The 11,149-nt window shown below is 40.1% G+C and overlaps 1 protein-coding gene across 1 annotated transcript in view; it reads right to left on the reverse strand.

The window, feature by feature from the left end:
- Positions 1-9,378, reverse strand: part of GATA5 (GATA binding protein 5) — a 55,854-nt gene extending 46,476 nt beyond the window's left edge. The window contains exon 1 of the mRNA XM_089661559.1: positions 8,632-9,378. Coding sequence (XP_089517685.1) covers positions 8,632-9,157 — 526 coding nt within the window. The 5' untranslated portion in view covers positions 9,158-9,378. The remainder of the gene's footprint in view (positions 1-8,631) is intronic.
- Between the last annotated feature and the right edge of the window lie 1,771 nt (positions 9,379-11,149).

Here is an 11,149-nt window from a genome sequence, read left to right on the forward strand (position 1 = left end):
AATGTTGCATCCAAAGGCCCTGAGCTGAGACACAGAAAGGAAAACATTGCAAAGGTTGTGCTTAATGTTTTATAAGCCTTTCATGATAATTTACCATTGTTTGAAGTTGGACAACTTCACAAACAGCTTTACGCATACAATCAATGCAAAGAAAATTGTTGTGTTGAGTAAAGCCATGTAAATATGACCCTAATGAGCTGTGAAGACACACTACAATACAAAGTACTGCCCCATGTTTGCGGTCGCTTTTGACTTAAGGAGATTGGAAGGCAAAATAAACAACATGCAGTGTTCCTGTATGGTACGCGGTATAGAGAAGTCACCTGCGTTATAGAAAATGTCTGTGTAAATAATGTCACTATAAATGGTAATATCTGCACTTCTTTCCCCTTATAGAACAGCATATAAGTGTCAGTGTATGGCTGCTCCTCCATAGATGGTCTAACTGAAATGTGAATGCTACGGCTCGGGAGGACAGGGTGCCTACATCTCTCACTGTCTCATAGGTCAGGGGTAGGCAACGTTAATACTGTAGCTGTGGTGGAACTACAAATCCTATCATGCATCTGCCTCTGGGAGTCCTGTCTGTGACTATCAGAATCTTTCAATACCTCTTGGGACTTGAAGTTCCACAACAGCTTGAGCATGAAGGATTGCCTACCCCTTCATAGACAGATTCAGTTATCATCTTTCCCTTATTGTTGACTATTGATAAATATGTTGGATGGTTATTCTTCACAGGATAACATTTTATTCACCAAATAAAGTCCATTATCTGCTACAGAAGCTTTCTGTTTCAGAACTCCTAAGCTCCTCCTCATTTATCTCTGGGAATCTGCTGAACAGCATATAGATCACCCTGTTTCTCTGGATAGCCGGGCTGCCTTGCCTAATTTCATCCAAAGACATCACTATGGCTAGACCATTCGATAATGGGGGAATTATCTAGAACACGGGTGTCAAACTGGCTGCCCTCCAGCTGTTGCCAAACTACAAGTCCCATGAGGCATTGCAAGATTGACAGTTACAAGCATGACTCCAAAAGGAAGAGCTGGAGGCAGGGGCGGACTGACCATTTGAAACTCGGGCACTGCCAAAGGGCCGGGGTCAGTAGGGGGCCCCATGAGATGCCCCTGGTACCTTCTTCATAGGCTTTTTTGAGTTTGGGCAAACACACAGGGGCCTTATGATCCCCTATTGCCTGGGGGCCCCATGAGTTGTCAGTCCACCCCTGGCTGTAGGGCACCATTTTGACACCCCTGATCTACAACAAAGACATTTGCAGCAGATATAACTATTTTCTAATAGGCACTAAGAAAGAAAAGTCATGCAGGCAGAATCTGACTGTCCTCGGACAATGGTGCCGACCAGCACACCCCTAAACACAAATGGTCACATTGGATGACTGCTTGATTTTAGCCTACACAGAGCACATGGGTGGTGTGTTACAGAAATACGCATTTCACCAAGTGGGAACAACCATCACACAAGGTTTTCTTCTTTCCAATCACTAATCCCCCCCATGAAAATTAACTGGAGTTATCTGAAGGTGTATCAATGACATCTAATAGTTGCACAGTCTGTAGCTATATACCTTGCAATCTGATTGAACAATCTCTTCAACCAAAAACTATGCAGTATGAGAGCCTGCCTGACTACATGCAAATAAGTGGAGAGTTTGATAAGGCTTCTGCTACAAAGTTTTAGTTTTAAAGAAGTTTGAAAAGGTTGTACATTCAGATTGCCGGGTGTATGGCTGGATTTACACTTTGTGGGCACTGAAAGAATAAACCTAATCTGACCTACAGAAGGTTCCAATTTATTTCTTAAACTATGTGTATTTATCCCTCTGGCAAACTCTTTATATAATCCTGCGTTCCTGCATCCCTCTACAATACCTGTCTGCTTCAGTTCACTTCTTGTATTTATTTATTTTTTTAATAAATGAAAAAAGAAAACTCCAGAATACTGGAAGTGGTTTATAGGGTAAGATTCCCGACTTTATAAATTGGGGTAACTATGGGAAGAGTTTATAACCCTGCTGCGTAATCTCAGTTATACACCGCAGTATTATTATTAATATTTAGTAGTAGTATTGATACAAATAGCAGTAACAGTAGTATTACCATCATTCAGTACGATACCACAAATGTAACATTAAAACCTATAAAATATTTACACACTGAATAATAATAATAGCAGAATAGCTACGACAACTAGAATTATTTTTACCAGCATGTAATAAATCATTTTAAAACCATTATATGCAACAATCCTTTACAGCCATTAAAGGAATTCAACATTACAGAATAACAATGTGAAATATAATGAAGTATAATACACTTTATTAGCAACTATTCATATGTTTACTAATACCAATATAATAGTATATACAGGGGTTTACTTCCCAAAACTGGAGAGTGCAAAATCTGGTGCAACTCTTTACAGAAACCAATCAGATTCCAAATGTTATGGTCAAAGCTTCATTGAACAAACTGAAGTTAGAAGCTGATTGGCCACCATGCACACCATTCTGAACTTTCCAGTTTTAGTAAATCTCCCCCACTGTGTGTGTGTGTATATATGTATATATATATATATATATATATATATATATATATATATATTTATTTAGGAAGGTAGCCACGGCACTCTATGTTTGAGATAAAAGCCCAGGTGCTCACCCACAAAAATCCATATAAATCCAAAACTGGTTTTGGGAAAGACAGACTGAACTTCATGGAAATGATGACAATAAAAAAACTCCTGTTTTTCATTTTCCTAATCTGCAAGACCCCTGAGTGCCTCTAAACCAGATATATATATATCTGGTTTAGAGACAATCAGGGGTCAGATAGATAGATAGATAGATAGATAGATAGATAGATAGATAGATAGATAGATAGATAGACAGATAGACGGACGGACGGACGGACGGACGGACGGACGGACGGACGGACGGACGGACGGACGGACGGACGGACGGACGGACGGACGGACGGACGGACGGACGGACGGACGGACGGACAGACAGACAGACAGACAGACAGATAGATAGATAGATAGATAGATAGTTGTTGCGTTAATAATATACATAGCATATTCCCTAATGGCAATACAATTATAAATGTAATAAATCTTTTAGATTGTAAGCTTTAATGAGCAGGACCTCCTGATTCCTCCTTTATTGAATTGTATTGTAACTTTACGGTCTGCCCTCATGTTGTAAAGCGCTGCGTAAACTGTTGTCGCTATATAAATCCTGTATAATAATAATATATATAATTGTTTTGCTGCTATTATGTAATAGTCTATGTATATTAATAACACAATAGAATAGTATCATGAAAGCTAAATGTATATTCAGCAAAGGAATTCAACATTCTGCTGCACCACAACATAAAATATAATGCATTATATTACTAACTTTATTACATCTACTACTGATATTTACTACTATGTTACTACCATAGCTACTTCCACTAGTAATATTTACTACTTTGTTACTACTACTACTTACACTACTACAGCTACTACTAGACAATTATTAGTAATATTAGTAGTAGTGTTGTTAGGTGACGGTGACATTGCCCAGATTGGGAGTATTCAGTGTGAATTTGTAAAGATTTGTGAAGGTACAGAGGCCGGGGATCCGGTGGACTACAGTGTGCGGTGAGCCTACCTTCGCGGAGCCCGGCATGTCTAGCTGACCTGGCCCAGCCGCGGTTTGGAGCAGAGAATATCCGGGATCCCCGGTGTCTTCCCCATACATACAGTCACTCAGGAGAAGAAGGACCATTCATTGTTACATTGTATCCAGCCGCTTCCTGAGCAGCGAATACCTCTTCTATGAATGTGTCCCTCCGATCCCAGCAACGGAATACACGGATCTACACCGTGCTACAGGATCCATGAGTCCGACACCAACACGAACCACGAATATTCCTCATCCACCCGAAATACCCACTTCTCCCACCACCCACTGTATGTACACAACCGGGACGGAGGAACTACTATTATTACTATTATTATATGTTTTCACAACTATACCACAGCTGCACAATTCTATTATTATTATTATAGGTTTTCACAGCTTTACTACAACTAGACAATTCTATATTATTATATTATTATTATTATTATGTTTCACAGCTATACCACAGCTGGACAATTCTATTATTATTATTATTATATTATTATGTTTCACAACTATACCAGAGCTGGACAATTCTATTATTATTATTATTATTATTATTATTATATTATTATGTTTCACAACTATACCACAGCTGGACAATTCTATTATTATTATTATTATTATTATTATAGGTTTTCACAGCTTTTCAACAACTAGACAATTCTATTATTATTATTATTATTATATTATTATGTTTCACAACTATACCACAGCTGGACAATTCTATTATTATTATTATTATTATATGTTTTCACAACTATACCACAGCTGGACAATTTTAATATTATTACTATTATTATACATTTTCACAGCTTTCAGCTGGAAAATTCTATTGTTATTATTAATATTATTATATATTTTCACAGCTTTACCACAACCAGACAATTCTATTATTATTATTATATGTTTTCACAGCTTTACCACAGCTAGTCATTATTATTATCATCATTATTATTGTATGTTTTTACAGATTTATTATTATATTATTATTAATAATAATAATACTATATGCTTTCACATCTATACAGCTAGTTATTAGTTTTCACAGCTTTATTACAACTAGTCAATTTTATAATTATTATTTTGTATGTTTGTTGCAATTCCAAAGTCTCTCCAATTAATACAGTCACTATGCAGAATGGTAATTAGAAAACACACATATTATAATAATAGGTACATATTACCGGTTTCATTATATGTGTATGAAATGTACATGACATTATTACACAATCATTGCAATATCCATCCATATGATAATTAAGTAGCTGAGAGGTGTTGCAAGGCTCTCTTTGGATGGATGGATACTTCTAGAATGGCATAAAAGCCCCATCATATTTTTCTACTCTTTACAGCTTCTAATGATTTCTCTTACATAAAACCCTTGTACTGCAGGTATCACTGTAGTTACACATAAAGTAGATGTCATCCACTGGATACAAATAAAGAATACACATGAGAACATTCCAGTCTAAACTGGAGATGACCTACACAAATGAAGACAAAGGGGGCTATTTACTAAAACTGGAGAGTGCAAAATCTGGTGCAGCTCTGCAAAGAAACCAATCAGCTTCCAGGTTTTATTGTCAAAGCTTCATTGAACAAGCTGAAGTTAGAAGCTGATTGGCTACCATGCCCAGCTGCACCAGATTCTGAGTGATCCAGTTTTAGTAAATCACCCCCATTAATGTTTTCTTTAAGCAGAGAATCCCCTGACATACATGAAGAGGCTGGGAATGAGATAAGAAGACATTTGTGGGTATTTACAGCACAGGGACAGGCAGGTGTCAGCGGGAACTGAATATTATCAGGGCTCTGTGTTAGATAAAATACCTCCATTGCCACATAGGAGAAATTATCTGCTCCGAAATACTAGCATGTCAATAGTAGGTATATAAATGATCAGGCCAAAGGCCAAGTACAGAGAGATTGCTATTGGTAATTAATGTAATGTATACACACTCGCTGGGCATTGTAATGAGATTAGAATATTGTAATCAGAATGTCATTGTCATTTCATAATTGTATTTTAAAATCATGTTTATCGTAATTTGTTTTGCTTGAAGTGCTTTTATTTCCTGTTTTTAAATGACACCATGATATAGGAGAGAGATCGACTTCTTTTATCTGAGCGGTATACAGGAATGTTATAGGTGAGACCACAGAAGTACAGGGTATGCTAGTTTTCTAACTACACACCTTTGAATAGAAATGTTTAGTTACGTTTCCCTGTACCCTGTGTGGAGAAATATCATAACAGAATAATACAAATCAATGTCAGATTTTGCCTTCTATTAGACGAACAAATAACAGAAATCTTTATTCTAATTGAAGTGACCAGAGGTTGTCGGCAAAACTATTTAGGAACTTACTAGCTGTAAGAAAATACATTAACATTTCATTGTAATCGACTGATCGTTCCCTTACTATCACACTGCACATTACATTATTCTTCCTATTACTGATTACTGGGGTCAACGTTACAATCAGATCGTGTACAATATATAACATGTATCTTAGGTGATCATTGATTCTCTAACATGTCATGTTCTCACTTTTTTATAGAATGTCAGCATTACATTTTGCAAGATATTAGTTGTATCCAATGGTTAGAAGAGAAGAAACACTACTACCAAATAATAATAATAATACTATTAGGTGCAGCCAATAGTTAGCAGGGGTGATATACTAATAATAAAAAATAATAACAATAATAATATTACTATTAGGTGTATCCAATAGTGAGGAGGGGTGATATACTAATACATAATAATAATAATATTACTATTAGGTGTATCCAATATGAGGGGTGAAATACTAATACTACATAATAATAATACGTTTAGTTACATCCAGGAGTTAGGAGGGAGGAAATACTAAACTAAATAATAATAATAATGCTATTAGTTGCATCCAATGGTTAGAGGGGGATACTAAACTAAATAATCATAATAATACTATTAGGTGTATACAATGGTTATAGGAGGGGGAAATACTAATACTAAATAATAATTATACTATTAGTTGTATCTAAGGATTATGAGGGGGGGGGGGAATATTAATACCAATAGTTGTATCCAAAGGTTAAGAGGGAGGAAATACTAATACTAAATAATAATAATATTATTAGTTGTATCCAATAGTTAGGAGGGGTGCAATACTAATACTACATAATATTAACAATAATAATAATACTTTGTTACAACCAATGGTTAGGAGGGAGGAAATACTAATACTAAATAAATAATAATAATATTAGGTGTATACAATGGTTATAGGAGGCAGGAAATACTAATACTAAATAATAATAAGAAGAAGAAGAAGAAGCGTATACAATGGTTATAGGAGGCAGGAAATACTAATACTAAATAATAATAATAAGAAGAAGAAGAAGCGTATACAATGGTTATAGGAGGCAGGAAACACTAATACTAAATAATACTAAATAATAATAATAATAATAGGTGTATACAATGGTTATAGGAGGCAGGAAATACTAATACTAAATAATAATAATAATAATAGGTGTATACAATGGTTATAGGAGGCAGGAAATACTAATACTAAATAATAACAATAATACCAATAGTTGTATCTAATGGTTAGGAATGAGGAAATACTAATACTATTAGTTGTATCCAATGGTTAGGAGGGAAGTTCAAGAAAAACACAACAAAAAGGTGTCCGTTTGTGAACCAGCGGTAATAGATCGCTGCTCAGTTCTCCGGCATTCTCGGAGAACAAAGTTCTCCTGTGAATGCAGTTTATGAAGCAGTTCTCCGAACGAAGGGAGAACGGCTTCCAAACGCTGGATAACGGTCTACAAACTCTGAAAAACGGCTCATTTTACTATAATCTCTCCAGATTATAGTAAAAGATCAGTTTACTAAGCAGAGGTAAATTATCTCTGCTTAGTTTTCGGTCCCTCTGATTCTCCAGCTCTGGGCTGGAGAATCTGGAGGGAGAACACAGATCTCCAGAGAAGGGCTGACAGGATCTCCTAAGTGTTATAAACTGTGAATGACCAGAGAATAGCTGAGATCTGTTGAATCGCAGCTATTCTCTGTGTCATAAAAGGACACCAAAATCACATTTGTCAGTAATAGGTTCTATCCTCCTTTCTCTCTCTGTCATACAAGGGGGGGACTGTTCATTCAGCCCACCTTGGCCTTCTTGTTGTATAGACACGATTATAATAACTTGATGAAAAATACTAATATGTATGAATCTGGATCCACACACACTGCCAGCACAGTGATAAATGTTTTGTTTTTATCCTCTAAACTCAAACAGCTGTCATTGTGTATTAATAAAAGCAATGATCAAAGCACGGGGCTGAATCTGTTATTAAATGAGTTGGGGGGGGGGGGGGCTGAGATTTCCAGGGGTCCCACCACACTTTCTCCCAAATATAATGGACTGGGGGAGTGAGGGGAATGGTACAACAGAGCTCCTAACATGAACATAATAGATAATAATAACAATCTCCGTGCTGTTATACATACTGTGCATTGCCAGGTATCAGGTTAAAATGATTTACATAGCAAACAAAATCCCATTCTATATTAATATAAGCAATGACCCAAGCACAGGGCTGTATCTGGTATAACATGGACTAAGATTTCTCCCAATTATCCTGCACTAGGGAAGTCAGGGGAATAGTAGAGCAGAAGTCCCAACATTACCATGATGTATAGGCTGCAAATAATAATAATAATAATGATTGTAATAATAATTGAATATGCTTCTATACCTAATGTACAATGACAGGTATGAGATTAAACTGATATAAAAAGCAATATCTCCATACACGAATAGTAGATTCATACATAGGATTTCTCTCCATGATTCCAGTGCTAACATTCAGTTTGATTCCCCAGTATAATGCGTAATGCTTTTTATAAAGAGAGGGCTGTGCCACCCTGGACTATACCTACCTAGACTGGATCTCCTGCCCTGTAAGGCCGATCTCCCCTGCAGGGTGTGCAGCATGGTGCCGTCAAAGTGGCCCTGTGCCCAGGTCGGTGTCATGTCCGGGCTGACATAGGGGTACGGCGTGGAGTAAGAGCCATTGACGGAACGTACCAGGGCATTGCCATACTGTTCCCGGGTGCCCCCGCTCAGCATCAGGGGGCTCTGGTGGTGGTAGGCTCCCTCCCTGCCAGTGTTGTTGCCCACCGGTGGGCTGTGGGAGTAGGTGAAGCCGGAGGGGGTATGGGGGCTGCTGCCGTTGAAAGCGTGGCTCTCGTTAGCCGTCTGTGGCCACCCCGGATGGCTGCCCAGGTGGTGCCCTTGGTGGGCACTCTCACAGCTCTGGAGGTAAGGCAGGGGCTGTAGCATGGCGGGCACCCGGCTGGTGGGCACGTAGACCGGAGGGCTGGTGGTCGGGTGGAGGAAGTTGGCCGAGTCATGAGTGTAGGCGGACTGGCCGTGGTTGGAGGTGAGGGCCAGGCTTTGGTACATCTTCTCTCAGTGCAGATTAGATCCAATGGCAGGATGGAAAAGAAGGAAAGGAAATAAAAGCTCCCAAGGCTTCCAGGACTGATAGGATCCCTTCTTCCAGGACCAGGCGGGGATCCCTCCTCCAGATCTGCAGAGGACAGTTACCTGCAACAGTGCGGAGAGAAGGAAACTTAACGAGACACTCCAAACTCTGCAGGGGGAGGGAACTGACTTCTGGGGGACAATACACCCAACACTCAGATCGCAGGGCACACACTCCACACATCCAAGCATGCCCTTTCACACCCCGACCACCCTAATATATCTACGTTCCCCAAAGCATGACCATTCTGGGTTACAAGGATGCCCTCCAAGCCCTGAGCACCCTCAGATCTTTAGTTTCCCCAAAACTGTTTGATTCTGGGATACAAAGGTGCCCTCCAAGCCCTGAGCACCCTCAGATCTCTAGGTTCTCCCTAAACTGTTCGATTCTGCGTTATAAACCCTTCCAGCTCCTGAGCACCCTCAGATCTCTAGTTTCCCCAAAACTGTTTGATTCTGGGATACAAGGGTGCCCTTCCAGCCCTGAGCACCCTCAGATCTCGTTCTCCCAAAGCTGAACGATTCTGGGTTACAAACCCTTCCAGCCCCTTGAACACCCTCAGATCTCTAGGTTCCCCCAAAGCTGAACGATTCTGGGTTACAAACCTTTCCAGCCCTGAGCACCCTCAGATCTCTAGGTTCCCCCAAAGCTGAACGATTCTGGGTTACAAACCCTTACAGCCCCTTGAACACCCTCAGATCTCTAGGTTCCCCGAAAGCTGGACGATTCTGGGTTACAAACCCTTCCAGCCCCTGAGCACCCTCAGACCGCTAGTTCCCCCAAAACTGAACAATTCTGGGTTACAAACCTTTCCAGCCCTGAGCACCCTCAGATCTCTAGGTTCCCCCAAAACTGTACGAAGCTGGGTTACAAGGATGCTCCCCCAGCCCTGAGCACCCTCGGATCTCTAGCTCCCCCAAATCTGGACAATTCTGGGTTTCAAAGCATGCCTTTCAGACCCTAAGCACCTGGTTCCTCCAAAGCTGAAGGATTCTGAGTTACCCGTCAATGGGGGGGGGGGGGGGGAGGGGGGGGGGTTAGCAAATTGTAATTGATGTGCAGTTTAAGAGCACTGGGTACTCCTCCCCTGGTAGGACATGTAGGTTGTTACCCCCCACCCAGACTAGAAGGCCTCGGCTGACCCATAATTGAGGGCAAAAAAAGATTGCCACAAATATTTATCTGTAGAGTGTAAATAACAAATGCAAGCTCAGAGCCGCAAGTTTGCCCTTCCAGGTATCAAATACGACATACATTTTCCTTTTATGTCATATCTTCAAGGACACATCCCAGGGGGACCTGGGTATCCTATCCATGAATGGCATACTGAAGTCTAGGCCCTGCAGGGATAGCCTGCCCTGGAGTTACCACAATCTGGAAAAAGAAAAATAATGCCAAGGTTTGGGCATTCTGTCCTTGATGAAAGGACATCAAACACGTTCAGTCCTGTCATGGCTGAATGGTCACCCCCTACAAAAGAGGAATGCTTGGTAAATGCTGCAATTTGCTTCAGAAAATGAAATCACGAATCCAGGGCCCATGACAGGGACGTGTGGGCATTCTCTGTATGCCTGGCATGGCTTGACGAGACATTGCCATTCCTAACCAGCAAGGAGAATGGTTGCAAATGACAATTTGCCTCCAAATGATAAGGATGTCTCCGGCTGGCAGAGGTGTAGTCCGCCTGGCTGTGTTGGGGACACTGGGTCTCTGTTGTACTCACGCGGCTTCCAGCCTTTTGATAACACGGGGTATAAATCGTGCATCAAGCGCAAACATTTGTATTGTGATAACAGCGATCCATCCGTCATTATGCGGCAGATTATCAGGCGGCTGCGGTGTAAATCAGTGTCCTTGCTGATCTTCCAGCACTGTATCCGGATCTGCCTCCCCTGCTTTATCTGACAGAT

This window comes from Staurois parvus, unplaced genomic scaffold (assembly GCF_062004578.1).
Source record: "Staurois parvus isolate SC_StPar_1 unplaced genomic scaffold, SC_StPar_1.0 ptg001349l, whole genome shotgun sequence".
In the NCBI taxonomy this organism is placed as follows: domain Eukaryota; kingdom Metazoa; phylum Chordata; class Amphibia; order Anura; family Ranidae; genus Staurois; species Staurois parvus.